Source organism: Nyctibius grandis, chromosome 5, assembly GCF_013368605.1.
Source record: "Nyctibius grandis isolate bNycGra1 chromosome 5, bNycGra1.pri, whole genome shotgun sequence".
NCBI lineage: Eukaryota > Metazoa > Chordata > Aves > Nyctibiiformes > Nyctibiidae > Nyctibius > Nyctibius grandis.
In genome coordinates this window covers 13786104-13804031 of record NC_090662.1, presented here as the reverse complement: position 1 = coordinate 13804031, position 17928 = coordinate 13786104, and the positions used below count along the sequence as shown (strand labels likewise).

Below are 17928 nucleotides of genomic sequence, written 5' to 3'. Positions count from 1 at the left end.
CCTCTTGCTTTTGTGTATTTGAAATGCATTTATGTCCTTATAGATTATCAACAAACACATTTCTTTTTCTTACAGTATTTATACACTGAACAATTCTTGTTATTTCTGCCACTACTACTGCATATGTTACTTTTAAAAGGCAGTTCTACCCATAGCATGCATTACTTTTACACTCTTACATTATTAATACTTCATAATGATGTCTTACCATAACCTCCAATCGTGTGCCTTAACACATCTGGATTTTGGAAATAATATTGAAGCTGTTACATTTCTGTTCATGAGCATTGGCATTCTTAACCAAGATACATTTCAAGTACATTTTCAGTTTACTGATACGCTGCACTGGCTAAGAAATTTTGCTGATCTAATAAGGAGATGGGAACAGCCTTTGAAGTCAGTCATCCATGAAGTCTCCATACAAGTTTTGACATATCAGAGAGATGACAGTAAAATGAGCCAACCCTCCTATTGGAGAAGACGTAAAAGACAGCACACACATATACACAGTTTGTCTGTTCATCACAGCTTTGTTATTCTGCATTTTATAGATTTGCACATATTGTATCAATGCAAAGACCATCTATGAACTCCATTCCAGAAACTGGAAAAGGAATGTGGATTATTTTGCTGGGCACGTCCTCCTGTGCTATGTGAGTCTGCATAACAGAGGCAGGTGGCTTTCACTTTGCATAGGAACACTTCCTCCTCTCATACAGAACTGTGGTTATTTTACCTTACCCCAATATCTGTGTTTGAAACAAGTTTTATCTCCAATGAAGTTATTATTCTGGGCCAAATCAGAATTCCTTTAATCAGTACAGTGAACTGGAATTCTGCTAAACTGAAACAAAGTGAAACGTTTAGGATTTGTCTGTGTTGTTATTAAAAAAAACCTCAAATAAATAAGTTTGTTGTGCTTCAGGCAAACACTCCCTGCCCCAAATAGCAATGAGTTGGTGAAATTTTATTACAAATTCAGAACTCAATGACAATCTCACTGAAATTAATGTGACTTGGACTGTTAATCTGAGTGACAGTGGAAGTGAGCCTTGTATTCTCTCTCTCGTTCTGTGTTAATAGTGTCACCTAGATTGCCATGGAACTTTACCACAGGTAAGCTGCAAAACGTGCAGCAACTGTTTATTGTACTATTATATATCTTTAAAATAATTTGTATCTGTAAAGATGGCTTGGTCTTTTCAGTAGTTGCTCAAACAGGCATAAATAGAAAAGGTCAAAATAGTAATGGACTTGGTCCTACTGAAATGAAATATTTTCATATTTGCAAAACTGGTAAAAAAAGAGATTTGTAGAATTTTTATCATGAACATAGTGTTGCTTTCTACAGCACTTAGGAATGCTACGGTCATTCACAGTTGTCACAAAAGTGGTAGACAAAGAAAGGCATATTCAAAGCCTAAGTAGTAAGGAGGTCACAGAGCATCCTATTCTTAATTCTGAAGCTTTTGTAACTTCAATTCTGAAGCTTTTGTAACTTAAAAATCCATTTTAAAACTCAAAAAATAATGTGTACTAAAAAAAAAAGAACTACAGAACTATAGTTTTCTAATACATACTGGTTTCACTTTTAGATTGTATCCTGTCCAGGTTGGAATCACAACTGTTATTTGCTTGCACAAGAACAAACAGTTTCTGATTGTTTTCACTGGTTTTCTCATTACTATGAGAAAATAACCCCCCTCCCACAGTACTGAATACTATAATGAACAATACAGACACTCACTGTCAGGTAATTCTTCACTTGGCCTCCTGGATGTTTCTGATTCTCTTTGGAATTCATACAGTAGAAGGTAAATTGACTGAATCAACCTTTCTAGTCAAGAAGTGGGGAAAAACAACACATGTACAGAGTCTGTCTTTTTATCTCACCTAAATAAGAAATCACTTCTTTAAAATGTTTTTCTGGTAGAGACAAACTGGTACATAGTGGCTGTGGTTAGACAATCAGCATAGGCAGACTCAGCTAAACTATAGAAACTAACACAGAATGATTTTTTCAAGACCGAAAAAAAAGAAATAATGAAGAAGTCTGGAAACCAATCTATTAATATTGAGGACCATTAAAAAAGAAGGCTGATTTGTTTCAGAGGCCTGATAACCAGTGCTGATAAGGACAGAAAATTCATCTCCCAGAACATGCATGCTCCCATCAGTTACTTGATCTATGGAAGGATTCAAAAATCATCTTCTCTTAGTGAGAGGAATTGAAAATTTCTTTGCTCTCGTTGGTATAATTGTCACCAGTAAACTTAATCACTGCAGACTTAATGTGCTCATGAAAACTTGTGATGGAATGATTAGCAAAAATCCTTCCCCGAGGAAGGTACTACAGTCATCAGGAACTAATCAGGAAACAGGGGCTGTAACTTTGTAAGGTCATGTCCAAAAGTCTTTGTATGGGAACAGGAGAAACAGCGTCTGTAAACTAGGTATATTTTCTAACGTGTTACCTATTATTTGCCATAATACGTAGACAAATAATGTTATCTATTATTTATCAGAATGCACATCTGGTGGCTGGGAAACCTGGGAATCAAAGACAGGATTTACACAGAAATTGGTCTGTTGAGTTTATTTTATTTTGCATTTAGTTTCTGACTTGTTGGCTTCAGTGAACTTGTCATTTGTGATCAGTGAATGACGTGACAGACATTGCATAGCCATGACGTTGGACTTCTCTTCAGCTAGGTCCTCAGCTGGTTTAAGGAGTTATGAAGACTTCCCCAACCAATGTTTCACCTTGCTGTCCGCTCAGCTCTTGTAGCTAGTATTAAAAGACACCTCTCAGTATCCCTCGAGGGACAGAAGAGCACTGTGAATTAATTTAACCGAGCAGTTCAATCTCTACAAACTTGCTACAAACTAATGAAATTACATGGTCAAGCAATGACAGACTTGTGCTACACTTAAGCTCCTTTAATGTTAGTTTCAAACACCTAAGGTAACAAAAAGATACACCAAGAAAGGCTTGTTATTTAATGAATCTCTGGTAAACGTAAAATTGTGGTGGTGTATTAATGTTTAGGTAACTTCTCCCATTAGGTGTCAGACTGGGGAAAAAAAGCAGAAAAGGAAAAGACAACATATTTTCCTTTATTTGACCTTCTTTAATGGAAATCTTTGTTACAAGTTCTGTATTGATACAACTCTTTATGAAAATTTATTTACTTTCCAATGGGTACTTTGTGCCGATTAGGTGAGAAAGGATTACCTTCTTTCCTGCTATTTATAACACTGCTAATGATTTTCTTTGTGGTGAATAGCTTCTTATTTATCTTCATATGCTTTCCTTGACAGGGACAAAGTCAGGACAAAAAGGTCTTCATTGCTTCTTTTGCTACAAGGTAAAAATATGGGGCTACTTCCTGTAAATGGTTCTACTCACCCGGGTATTCTCATACGTATGGGTCATATTTTTCATATAAAGGGTGTTCTCTGCCATTTTGAAGATTACAATAAAAAGACCTATCCATTATTCAGTTATCTTAAATACTTGTGTATTTCTAAGAAGCACCTGGTTTAACATAGTATAGCATTATTCTTGTTTTATTAAAAGGCCCTGCTATGTAACTGCCTTTCCATTTATAGTAGTTTCACTTTTCAGGATAGCTGTGTTTTGGAAAAGGTTTAAAATCAGATGAATCATCAGTTCTCCTGGGAAGCACTGTTCTGCAGTAAGCTGCTGGCTCTTTGCCCCATATACAGATATTTTCTAATACAGTCATTAGGACAGTTCCTATCCCTCTGTCATATTACAAAATTAATGAGTTCTTTTCAATAATTTTACTAATAAGATATGACATAGAAAATCCTTCCTGTTTTACTTAAACAGTGAGGTTTCAACCTCTGATATAGATTGGTATTTGCAGGATCATACGTGCAAAGGAAAAGTGTCAGCCTTACAACTGATTTCTGTTGTAAAGTTTGTTTGTCTTATGTTAGAAAAGCAGCTGTTTGCTGAAACTTTGTGGAAATCTCCTCAAGTATTTGGCATAAAGTACTAGTGTTTCTTTCCTGTTAAGTGCAATGTATTATCCTGTTTCTCTTAACCAGTATAATATACTAAAATTACAATAAACCTATCTGCATTTGTCTTTTACATATGAAAATATTTTCATAATTGCCATACGGCTCTTCAGAAATTTCTGATAACAGTAGCAATGACACATTTGTAACGGGATGTCCCAGTGCAATTCCATCAAATTAGAAAAAAGCATAATGGAAACATGAGACAGATTTAGCAGTAAAAGTGTGCTTACCTTCATATGTTCCACTTTCTAAGAGAGCACCACTTTTCTCCAATTCCATAAAATCTTCAACGGTGATGAAAATATAGTCCACACCAGGGACTTCCCCCTCCTTATGTGGTCTTGTGGTACCTATTAATAAGATGAAAGACACATTGTCAAGCACATGACCTAAATGTAGAATGATCTTTTTGAAAGCTTTGGAACATTTACAAAGTAAACCGTTTATGCAACACATTATATAGCGCATCCTCCTTGTGAGGATGTCTTTCAAAACCATACAGCTGCATTTGTTGAAGTTGACAGAGGTATATGAGACACATGTTTCAGATGCAACCTGGTCTAGAGGAAAGGTGTCGCTGCCTGTGGCAGTGGCGTTGGAACTAGATGATCTTTAAGGTCCCTTCCAACCCAAACCATTCTATGATTCTACGATTCTATGATCATGCCAGATGTTATTTGGATACGTATTATTTAATCTCACTAATGAAAATGTATCATACTGCTATTCTTTTTACGTTACTAGAAAAACCCTCAGTGATCCCAGGCATTCAGAGGTAACACAAATCTTTGATGTGTATTTTCTATGGCTTCAAAGTAAGTCTTGTCTACAATTAATCTGCTTCATGATCTTTTAAACATTTATCTAGTACACAAAATAATAAATCTGTAAGTAAAACTGTAAGGGTTATATTAATGTTTCTTGTTTCAATGCTATAAGTGGACTTGACAAATGGTTAGGCTTAAGGCACTGAGTGATTCAAATTACCTGCTAACCATGCTGTCTGCAAAGGTGCTTATATTTAGTTATTGCCTCTATTGTCATCTCTGGATGACAGATCTCCATAAATGCCGACAGACAATATTTCATACATGCTGAGAAGTGACTCGGCTTAGCTAGCAGAAGTTGAGATGTTAGCAGGGAAGCATCTGAATTTGACCTGATTTCCTAATGGTCCAGTTTACTGTGGTCAGACTATCCCTACTTTGACTGAAACCACTAAATAAGTCTCAAAACTCCATTTGGAAATGGGAGAGTTTTAGGTCCTCCTCAGTCTCAGAGTGTTTGAAACATCTTAATCAATTAATTCTTTATCAATACTGTAGTGATTACATCACACTCGCAGGGTTTGGCTTCAAGACTGTTGACACTGGGAAGTGGCTAGAAACCAGATCATCCACTTCCTTGACAAAAGTTTAACATTATGATATTGTGCAAAAGACACTGCCTTTTCCTCCGTTATTAATCCGCCACCTTAAACACTGTATCGTGACTCTCATATTATGTAGTAGTGATTCAGACATCTCTTCAGGTTAGCTAACAAAATCTATTTAATCTACTTTTTGATGTCTATTATTGAGACACTTGCATTTAAACCTCTTGAATAATTTTGTGTGAGACTCATCGTGAGATTAAGAAAACTAAGTGTAATTGTCTATATTTCTGCCATGTGTATAAACTATTACAGTCAATAGAGATCTCACCAATGGTGGAAGCAAGAGAGCTATTCAGCTGCCTACCTGCTAAGATCTCAATTCAGTTGGCCATACATAGGTCTCTGTGGGATGCCTCAGATATCTGTGTGAAGCTAGCAGATATACAAAGGACAAAATATCCCTTTCATTGCCCCTAATGCATAAAATTATCCCTTGCACTGCCCAAAATGCAGCTGTCTTAATCTCATACTGAACCCCACTCTGCAGCTAGATCCACTCTGCAGCTAGATCTAATGGAGACTTCTGTGCAATGAAGAGCACACTAGAAGTGCAAAGTTCTCTTAGGGACAATGACAGGACTCCCATGCTCTCAGTGATTCCTACTGGCCAGTGCTCAACTTTGCCAAAGCACTGGATGGCCTTCGGAGTTGTCCAAACTCCTTGCTGTCAGTGGAGACATAGACATAATGGTGCCTTAGTTAGGTTATCTGGACTGCTTGTCATAGACACCTTTTTCTCCTCACAGGCAGCCTGAATGTATATAGCAAAGACTGAATGAGCTTGAGAAGCTAATATTTCAGTAGCTAACATCAGGAATATGTTTGATAAATCTTTAAGACACTTTTCCTCATTTGTCTGATTCCAATTCCCTTTTCATCTCATTTAAAACTAAAACTCATCTTATTTCGCTGTTTATTTCTGGGAATTTCGTATTTGCAGAAATGGGTTCATTAGGATTATTACTACTGTGTTTCAGGGATGGTATGGTTAAAACACTCAGACACTTGGATTGTCCATAAATATGTTGAATTTTCTCCCCATGGAATATTTGACCCCCAGGGATGCAGCAGCATCCTCAAAGATCTCCAGCCCTTTGTGAGAACTGTGCAGAAGCACAAGGATTCTGGCAAGCCCCTGAGCTCCTGAGAGCTCTGCTAACAGGACAGGCATCAGATGCTTGATCTGCATGCTCTCTCCTGAGGAATTTTTCACTCACAAAGGCTATTGACAGGAACTGTATCTTCCTCATAAAACACTTCGGCAAATCAAGGCTATGTTATTTCTAGACACAGCACAGGAAAGAAGCTGACATATTAGATGAGTACCTCTAGCTTAGTGTTTCTTCAATATTTTTTCATGTAGCCAAACTAGGATTACCAGAATTTTATCAATCAGACAAAAATACATAAAATGCAGAGGTAAGCCCTACTTTGAGTGGAAAGTTGAACCAGACGACCTACCAAGCTCCCTCTCAATCCAAATTTTCAATGATTCTATGATATTGTGTTAATACACTGCAGTTTGTTTTAAACACATGACTATTCAGCAGCCATATGCAGCAGGGATGACTGCTGTCTCTCAGGAGGTCCAACAACAGACTCAGTTATCCCTGTGTTTCTCTCCTTTGGTCACGGTCTTTGGTCAGCTTGCCTAGAAAAGTGTAGTGGACTAAATTTCAGATTCTGGATCACTTTCTTAAATTGGAAGCTAAAGACCTGACCTCTCTGCCCTTATATGACTTAGATTCTTTCAGGTATAGTACATATATGATAATGTTTGCATATGCCCTGCACCATGAATTGAATATTTTGTCTCATCTGCTTCCCCTATTTCAAATGAAATGCATGGTCCAATTATAGACTAATTCTGCATCCTTATATCCACACAGCCTAACTCTATCCTGTCTGTTCTCCAGTCGAATTGCTCATCACCTATCCCCATGTGTAAGGTAGCCATGAGATGCCCTGTATTTAGAGATGCAGTTGTAATCACTATCTTGTTCTATACCACTCCAAGATTTCAAATAGTTCCTATTTTGCTTCAAGATGAAACAAATGGATTTTTGTGGCAAAACCAAAAGACCCAGAACTCCACTTTAGAATCGCCAGTGTGCTACTGTACACAGCAGCTTCTTAATTTAGTCTTCCTGAATCTGTTTCCCACTGATTTTCCTAGGTGACTAAATAGCTATTGGTAATTCTACAGTATGTTTTCCCTTCTCCATTTCTCTTGCACCCCATGGTTTCACTAGATATTCCAGCATGGAGATGAGGAATCCTTCCTCCTGAAAGTTGAACTGTAATGAGTAAATTACACAAATGAACATTTTTAAGGAAAAGTAGATTTTCTAGAAATTTTTTTGCCAGTTCTACTTACACCTGCTAAGCCTGTTCTACAACGCTGGGAGATAATACTATCACTCAAATGGTAATATGGAAGGTTCCACCCTCTTTTCTTGTAATCCTTAGGGAGTCTGCTCCAAGAGCTCTGAATTGTATCATATACTGAGGTTTGTACTCCTATCAGGTGTCAACTACTCCCTTCAAAAAATGGAGAAAAGAGCAAACCATGATCACTAGTTGCATGTGTTCAGGGTGACTCTTACCCCAGGTACAGCAGTTTCCATCCCCACTAGAACTTTATTGCTCTTGATAAAATCTTACTGAGTCCCATCTCCCTCCTGCATCTGTTCTCATTCCCTCAGCTCGGAGGACCTGAGATCTTGCAAATGGTTAAAGCAATTCCTTGGCTAATGGAATAATCAATAGTTATTGTCTCTTTTACTCCTTCACTCTGGAGGAACCAAGTTACTGCTCTTAATACTTCTGCCATCCTTTATACCCTTCTGCAAGCACCATAGCATTTGCAATGTGCAGCTTTACAGACTTGGAGGCAGTTACTGGAGAATCTTGAACACCCATCAATGTCTGAACATTGAGATCTATATATAGGAACTTTATAGACTATAGGCAATTTTTCTTTTTCCTTGCTTTTAAACTAATGTAGAGATACTGTTCTTAATAGATTTTGTCTTTACCCACATTCATATAGACAGATAAGCAGACCTAAAAGCTATGGTGATTCAAGACTTCTTAAAACGAAGGATTAATTTCAAGCCTCATATTTTTACAGAAACACAACACCTCTTGTTATACAGCATCAAGGTTTAATAGGACACACTTGCTACTGCTTATAATGTTTAGCCTTTTATTAATGTAAAATGAAAACAGGAACCCAGTTACCAGTTTATTACCATGGTAATGTACGAAAAATAATCTTTGAATTTCACAATGAAAGAATATGATACTTTTAGATCTTGCACAAACAAAACCAGCAAGGGGTATTTGCACTATGCATAGTTAAGAAAAATGCAATCTATTCTTGCTGTTGAACAGAAGACACGAAAGGAGTAGTTCCAAGTAACCACAACCAGACCATATAAGCATGTGCTGTCACACGTGTAGGTGCCTTAGAAATTACAGGAGCTTGGTCTACAAAATCTGGACTGATACTGACCTTCTTTGATTTCATGAGCACTGCTTGCATTATTCACAGAATCACAGAATCACAGAATCAACCAGGTTGGAAGAGACCTCAGGGATCATCGAGTCCAACCGTTGCCCTGACACCACCCGGTCAACTAGACCATGGCACTAAGTGCCATGTCCAGTCTTTTCTTAAACACATCCAGAGATGGTGACTCCACCACCTCCCTGGGCAGCCCATTCCAATGTCTAATAACCCTTTCTGAAAAGAAATTCTTCCTAATGTCCAACCTAAACCTCCCTTGGCGGAGCTTGAGGCTATGTCCTCTTGTCCTATCGCTAGTTGCCCGGGAGAAGAGGCCAACTCCCACTTCACTATAACCTCCCTTCAGGTAGTTGTAGACTGCAATAAGGTCACCTCCTCTTCTCCAGGCTAAACAACCCCAGCTCCCTCAGCCGTTCCTCGTAGGACAGACTCTCCAGACCCTTCACCAGCTTGGTCGCCCTCCTCTGGACTCGCTCCAACACCTCAACATCTTTCTTGAAGTGCAGGGCCCAGAACTGAACACAGTACTCAAGATGCGGCCTCACCAGGGCCGAGTACAGAGGGACGATCACTTCCCTAGACCGGCTGGCTACACTATCCCTAATAGAGGCCAGGATGCCATTGGCCTTCTTGGCCACCTGGGCACACTGCTGGCTCATGTTTAGCCGGCTGTCGATCAGCACCCCCGGGTCTCTTTCTGCCGGGCCGCTTTCTAACCACTCTTCCCCCAGCCTGTAGAGCTGCATGGGGTTGTTGTGGCCCAAGTGTAAGACCCGGCACTTGTTCTTGTTGAACCTCATGCCGTTGGTCTCGGCCCATCTATCTAACCTGTCCAGATCCCTCTGTAGGGCCTTCCTACCCTCCAGCAGATCGACACTGCCACCCAGCTTGGTGTCATCTGCAAATTTACTGAGGGTGCACTCAATCCCTACGTCTAGATCATCTATAAAGATATTGAACAGCACCGGCTCCAGAACTGAGCCCTGGGGAACACCGCTAGTGACCGGCCGCCAGCTGGACTTTGCCCCATTCACCACCACTCTCGGGGCTTGGCCATCCAGCCAGTTTTTAACCCATCGAAGAGTCCACCCATCCAAGCCCCGGGCAGCCAGTTTGTCTAGGAGGATGCTGTGGGAGACAGTGTCGAATGCCTTACTGAAGTCTACATAGACTACATCCACAGCCCTGCCCTCATCTACTAAGCGGGTCACTTGGTCATAGAAGGAGACCAGGTTGGTCGAGCAGGACCTGCCTTTCATGAATCCATGTTGGCTGGCCCCGATGCCCCGATTGTCCTGAATGTGCCATGTAATGGCACTCAGGATGATCTGTTCCATCACCTTGCCTGGCACCGAGGTCAGGCTGACAGGCCTATAGTTCCCTGGATCGTCCTTCCAACCCTTCTTGTAGATGGGCGTTACATTTGCTAATTTCCAGTCAGCTGGAACTTCTCCAGTTAACCAGGACTGCCGGTAGATAATCGAGAGTGGTTTGGCAAGTTCGTTTGCCAGTTCCTTCATTACTCTGGGGTGAATCCCATCCGGGCCCATAGCCTTGTGGGTGTCCAACTGGCACAGCAGGTCACTAACCGTCTCCTCCTGGATTACGGGAGGTTCACACAGCCCCCCGTCCCTAACTTCAGGCTCTGGGGGCCGAGTCTCCTGAGGACAACCGGTCTTGACATTAAAGACCGAGGCAAAGAAGGCATTGAGCACCTCTGCCTTTTCCTTATCCCCTGACACTACACTACCCTCCTCATTCAGCAAGTGGTGGAGGCTCTCCTTGACCCTCCTTTTGCTGTTGATGTATTTGTAAAAGCTTTTTTTGTTATCTTTGACTGTAGCAGCCAAATCAAGCTCTAATTGAGCTTTGGCCCTTCTAATCTTCTCCCTACACGACCTGGCCACGTCCCTATAGACCTCCCAAGTTACCCGACCCTTCTTCCAGAGCAAGTAGGTTCTCTTTTTTTCCTTAAGTTCTAGCCTAAGTTCCTTGTTTAACCAGGCCGGTCTTTTTCCCCGACAGCTTGTCTTTCTACAGACTGGGACAGCCTCCTCCTGAATATTTAGCAATTCCCTTTTGAAGCATGTCCAGCCTTCCTGGTCTCCTTTGCCCTCCAGGACCGATTGCCAAGGGACTCGGTCCACCAGCCTCTTAAACAGGCTAAAGTCAGCCTGCCGGAAATCTAAGGCAGAAGTTCTACTCTTGCCCCTCCTTACTTCCCCCACTATCGAAAACTCTAACATTTCGTGGTCGCTATTCCCAAGACGGCCACCGACCCTCACATCTCCCATTAGTCCTTCTCTGTTCACAAGCAACAGGTCAATCAGGGCCCCTCCTCTAGTGGGCTCATTTACCACTTGCATGAGGAAGTTGTTCTCCACACATTCGAGGAATCTCCTAGATTGCTTCCTCTCTGCCATGTTGTATTTCCAGCAGACATCCGGCAAGTTGAAGTCGCCCACGAGTACAAGGGCCGGCGACCGGGCGGCTTCTGACAGCCGCTTGTAAAACACCTCGTCCGCCTGCTCATCCTGGTTGGGTGGTCTATAACAGACTCCCACCGTAATGTCCGCCCTGCCGACCTTCCCCCTGATCTTCACCCATAAACATTCAACCTTGTCATCCTCACCATCTTCCTCAATTTCAACACAGTCCAAGCACTCCCTAACATACAGCGCTACCCCACCGCCTCTCCTGCTTCGCCTGTCCCTCTTAAAGAGCCTATAGCCATCCATAGCTGCACTCCAGTCATGAGAGTCATCCCACCACGTTTCTGTGATGGTAACCACATCATAACCTTCCTGCTGTACAGTGGCTTCTAGCTCTTCCTGTTTGTTGCACATACTGCGTGCATTGGTGTAAACACACTTCAGCTGGGCTAGTGGCCTTGCCCCCGACACAGGCCTGTCACCCCTAGGTTCATTTGTGGCTTCCCTGGTCTTATCCCCCTCCCCCATCGAACCTAGTTTAAAGACCTCTTGATCAGCCCTGCCAACTTCTGGGCCATAACCCTTTTCCCCTTCTGACTCAGCTGTTCCCCATCCGGCATAAGCAGGCCCGGTGCCATGAAAGCCGCCCCGTGGTCAACAAACCCAAAATCCCACCTATGGCACCAGTCTCTTAGCCACGTATTAATCTGTTGTACTTTCATAGTCTTTTCCCTATTTTCACCAAACATCGAAGGAATTGAAATTCATCAATTTGCTCTCAAAAACAATATTCAGGTCAATCACTGACCAACTACTTTGTCTGGATTTATAACTTTAAGATGGATAGTTGGTACAGTTTAGAGATATTCAAGCTATGTGGCAGATTTTTTTTTTTTTTTTTAAAAAAAAAGACCCTTTGCCTTTGCAGCTTGTTTCTTCTTCTGTTCTACAGGGGAAACATGATGATTCATCATAGTTCAGTGCAGGCTTTCCATGCTCAATGTTATGTTATATGATGGTGATATGTTTCTGGAGAGGAATTAGGTATTGTTTACATGAATAGCCTTTAAAAGAGCATTTTTCTTTTAAGTGAATATAAGGCATCTGAGGGTATAAATTTAGACATCTAAGAAATCTTTACAATGAATAAGAAAAGGAGTGTGTTAACGTAATAGCAATAAACTATTTTTGAAATACTGCTTATATGAGCTTGGGGAACAGTAAGTAACATTTAACATGGAAGTTTTACGTTGACTGCTAGTGCAGATTGAAAAAATGGTCAGTTCATGTAGTGTTCAGTCCAGATTCCCATTATTAGTAAAGAACTATAGAATTATTAACTCTGGAAGAACTCCAGGGTGGGAAAGCTCCACACCAGTTTGTACAGGTAGGAGAACAACTATGACTTTGTATGTCTCTTTTTTAATCTCAGCATCCAAGTATATAATTATAACATATTAGTGCTTATTTGGGAACAAGGTGCTCAGTTTGACTTTGAAAATATTTCTACTTCTTAGAAGCACTGAGTCTTCACAGTCTCTGTCCAGTTCTGCTGGAAAAAGCAGGAAAAGTGCTCTCTCAATATTTCTTTTATTGCTAACTCCATGTAGTTATGCATGATAAGAAAAGAGAAAAATTTATTTATGTGTCAGCATAGGAATATGAATGGTAGTTAAAAACCCCAGAACTATGACAGGAAAGACTCAGAAAGGTGTTTTGTGCTCAGTACCATAGACACATTTTCAAGAACATTTCATCCTTGCACAGTAAATAATCTGTATTTTACAGTCTTGGCAGCATTATGAGGATAATATCGCATGAGTAGTGCTCCTGCACAGTCTATCTGATGGTCAGGAGAGTAGAAGTAAGGGTCTTAGTCCCTGCATGGTCCAATACCTACTCATAGACGTTGTGCACAGGTTTCAATGCTCCGAGCTTATAGGCTTATCATAATTATTTACATTATTACATTTTTTAATTTCATGTTAAGGGCAAACATAGCACATCTCTTCACTATCCAAACACCTTCACAGTTATTTAGCTGATTTGCACTTGAATTCACAGATTGGTTCCTACTGCATGAGGTAAATACAAAAGCAAAGGTGTGTCTTTGCCACAATGACTTACAGTGTGAATGAAAGGCACAGTAATAACCTAGCTCTTTTTGCATAATGACCTACTCCTAGATTCATTTTTCAAATGTATAGAAGCAAATAGGGCCTTATTGTGTTTATTTGTTCCAAATATAACAAAACATAAAGAGAAAAAAATCTTTAACATATAAAGCCCTTTTATTAGACATTCTACTGAAAATTTGTTCTGTAATTTTGCTCTGTACAACAGCTTGTTGTGGAAAGCAGTATGCCAGGCTGTCATACATTACAGTAGCTGGAGGGATCCCTCCTGCAGAAACAGACTGCTAATCTTTAATAAACTTCAGCTGAGCCCTTGGTACGACCTTGTATACACTTTGCCTTAGAAAAATTCAACAATGTTTAATTAGCTCTTTTGTTTGTTTGCCAAATTACTCTGGGACACTATTACTGCAAGGAACTGAAATGTATAGGAAATTATACCTATCTTGTCAAATTACTAACTGCATTAAGCAGAGAAACACCACATTCATCTTGATCTACTGAATTCCCAGCTGAAGAGAATAATAAACATAATTTTCAAGTAAAGTGATTTTAGATGTACTACAAGGCAGGAAGCATCAAGTGTTTATGATACTGCTCATAACAGCAACATAAGACACAATGGCATAAGCCCCTTCTTGCCAAGGGTCATGAAGAGGAAAAGTTTTTTCCTAAGTTCAATACCAGCAATTTCTCTGATGCATCCCTATAAAAATAATTGCAGAAGGAAAGGAATGAATCCCAGATTCCTGAAAATATTTTTCAGGGGTAATAGTTTCCAGCTGCATTAATAAGCAGGTTTTTGGCAAATCCTGAAGATCTCCAAGTTAATAAATTCAAACACCACCAGCAAAGGTGCTAAATGCTCTACAGGGAGGCAAAGCCAGGTATTTAGCAGTTGCTGAGCTCTGAGACTGCAGCATTATTTGCAATGTTACCTGTACACAGAGAGAAAAATCAGACACTATTTGGAAGAATGAGTGTGTTTTTACCGTCTCCGGGATTTTCTGACCAAGTTTTAGTAGAAAGGGAAAAGCACTTAGCCATAATTCATCACAGAACTAATAGTTTCATTTCTGAGTGTTTAATTCAAGTGAATTAAAAGGAAGGTTTCCAATACCTGTGCACCATCAGTATCTGCTGACATTAGCAGAAATAATAGATTAACTACATGCCTCAATCCAGTGTCCACTGAAATTAGGTGAATAATTTGGGTCATATCAAAAGAAAAACTTAAAAAAAAAAAAGCTGAACTGTATTTTTAAGGGTTTCTAGTATACTTTGGGATTAATGACATTGTTACATTTTTGTTTTTCCTGAAGAAGTAAAACAGAAGACTGTGAAAAGCAGTCTTAAGGGACTACTTAGGCTGTAATGCCCATGTTCTGTAATACCACATAATTCTTAGGACAATATATTTTATATTTTATCGTGTAAAACAGAGGCAATGACTTCCTGGATTTGAGAGCTACAATGCACATAGTAATAGATAAGCATGTACTTTATGGAAAGAATATACATTCAGCCTGTGGTTCTTTAGATCTTCACTTTTTCTAAACTTGAGACATATGCATTAGGTAAGCTAGATAAGCTCCTGCCTGGTGGTTAGCAGGATTATTACGCTCCAGATATGTATATCTTTTCAAATATTTTTTTTTAGATTAAACACACATTCAGAAGCTCCTGATTAAACACAGCCTGAGTCTTCTGTTTGTTCTTTTGGTTTCATGCAATGTGACAGACACTGTACAATGCACATAAAACCAGCCCAAATGTAATTTATGCATTTTAAAAACTAAGTCATATCGGAGCTGAACAGCAAAGTAAAATTGGGAGATGGGAATGACAGTAGTGCTATCTGAGGACTGCTGGTAGGAAGGTTATTTATCTCTTTATTTATTTGGTTAATTATGAGAGGACCACTGGAACCAACAAGACACCCAGAGAAGAAACGCAGCACAAGAGCTGTAGGCTGAGACAGATACCTGAAGACTTTTCTTTAAAATAAACTGTGACATATCCAGAGCTATCCATTACACTGTGCGAGGATTTGATCATTGCACTTCTGTGCTGTTATCCTACGACAGGCACTGATATACTGTGTGTTTCCTTTACAAAGGTAGACTCCCTGCCTGGTAATTGCAGCATGAGTTGCGTCTCTTTCCTGCTGTTGGTGAATTCCTCATTAAGTTTGCAAAGTACTCTCTTTTAAGAACAACTCCTACCCAGCATTAAGCCCAACTATACAATATCTCCATTGCCAGCACAGCATTTGAGCAAATAAAACACCTGTTTTTCATTATCTTTCCCAAGAGTACCTTTTAAGATGTTAATGATGGACTTCAGAGATAAAAGCTAATAACGAAGAAGCATGAACACTTTGTGTCAAGTTAGGCACAGAATATTGCAGAAGATACTTGTAAAAACAGTCAGAAAAGCTGTTGCTAATGCAGATATCATAAACACTTAAAATATATTCTACGTAGTTCCTGGAAAATACCAAATTGGGAAATTACGAGTATTCTGGCATTTGGAAGTGCAGAGGTTAACCAAGCGCCTGAAGGAATCTGACTTTCAGTGCTCAAAAAGTGAAAAGATGAAAAGAAGGAAAACCAGTTATGAATTATTCTAGATTCCACATTATTGCCTCAAAAGTGTTTTTTTTTAAGGCAAGAATTAGTACCAGCCACGAAACTCTAGAAGACACTGGGATTTTATTCATAAAACATGTCAATGTCTTAGCAAACACCCTTGCAATATATCCCAATCTCTTTCATGCTTATTACAAAACTAAAACACGGAATCAGCTTTCCAAACAGACAGGAAAGAAAAAAGTGAACTGCTCTAAAGAAACTTTTGAGAATGGAATTTGAAAACCTGATGATAAATGGATGGTGGGTTGTGCTGGTAGGAAGTCAGGGGTTTTAATTTGGTTAATTAGGAACTTGTAGAGCTAATAAATAACTAATAAAGTCCAAGATTATTTTTTGTACATGCTTTAGACATTCAGTGTTGTTCTTTCATCGATTTCCACTCTTTCAGGTAAAGATATAAACTGAAACATGATGATAAATCTTTACCCCATTTGGAAGTTTAGGCTTTGATTCCCGTTGCACAACGTTGTTTACACCTCCATAAACCTTTATTCCAACTATAAACAACAGGTTTTTACATGAAACTGAACATACGTGCACAGGAGAACTATCTGAAGAATCAAGCCGTGCATTAGGGCATTTTGAGGTGAGAATCATGTATGCATGAGCATTTATGTTTCCACATATTCCTTCAGATTGATAAGTCTTCTGCTAATGAGATCTAGACAGAAACTTGATGTTACTAATAAAATAAAGGTACACCTAATTACATGCAAAATGCTTTCTGCTACTAAAAAAGCTTAACTAGAACATGGTTTCTTAAGGTCTTTGGAAGAACAAAGCCTTTTCTGGGAAATGTCTGATTTTTTGCAGCTCTTCAAGAGGACAGACGATGTAGATAAAGAGCTACTTGCATAGTAGTCTGTTGGCATGTGTAGGCCTTCTAAACAGTCAGGTATCACAGCTGAATTTTTGCCCAGGGTTAACAATTCTATTATTCCTACTGACGATCCAACTGATTGGAGCATCAATGGAAATATTACTAAGTGAGATCTGGGATAGTTTCTTCAACTGTGATGTCAAAACATCTATTTACACTGCACGTTAATATACTTTCAGAAATCCTGGAAACACACCACATCTGGAATAAGTGACAACACTTCTGCTGTCAACACCAGAACCTGCTTTTATAACAGTTGATTTTATTAACATGATGAATAAACTGTTGTGGATGACTTTTTTTTAGGCAGCTTGTACATGTTACTACAGAGCACTGAAGAACCTGCTTAAATCATATATGGACCATAGTGTACCTTGAAAGATTCTGCAATGCCTGCAATAATAACTTTTAAACTGAAAAAAATACTAATATTCTTATTCACTTCAGAGATTTCACTCAAACTTAGGGAGCAAGCCACACTAATGTCCATTTAATAGTATATTTTAAAAGGATCTGTGAAGTTGTTAGCTGTTGCTACTAAATCTCTGAAAATATTTATAAATGGATTTTTTAAATCTACAGTCTTTCTTTGAGAGGCATTAGAAGAGGGACTGTGGAATAGCCTACCATAGAAACCATCCACAGTTGTATTCCTAAGCCAAACTCACTTCAGCTGTTTTGGAAGTTTACGTCAATAATATAGAATGGTTAATTAATGAATCGATAGTATGAAACAATAATTTACTGATTAGGGCAGATGACATACAGAAAAATGAGGGGAGTTTATGCTTAAAATAGAAAACCTAG

The 17928-nt window shown here is 39.4% G+C and overlaps 1 protein-coding gene across 4 annotated transcripts in view; it reads right to left on the bottom strand.

Moving 5' to 3' along the window:
• The window catches only part of MAGI2 (membrane associated guanylate kinase, WW and PDZ domain containing 2), an 823074-nt gene that overhangs the window by 320775 nt on the left and 484371 nt on the right, over nucleotides 1–17928 (bottom strand). For all 4 annotated transcript variants that reach the window (XM_068400692.1, XM_068400693.1, XM_068400694.1 and 1 more), the window contains exon 3: nucleotides 4284–4403. In XM_068400692.1, coding sequence (XP_068256793.1) covers nucleotides 4284–4403 — 120 coding nt within the window. The remainder of the gene's footprint in view (nucleotides 1–4283; nucleotides 4404–17928) is intronic.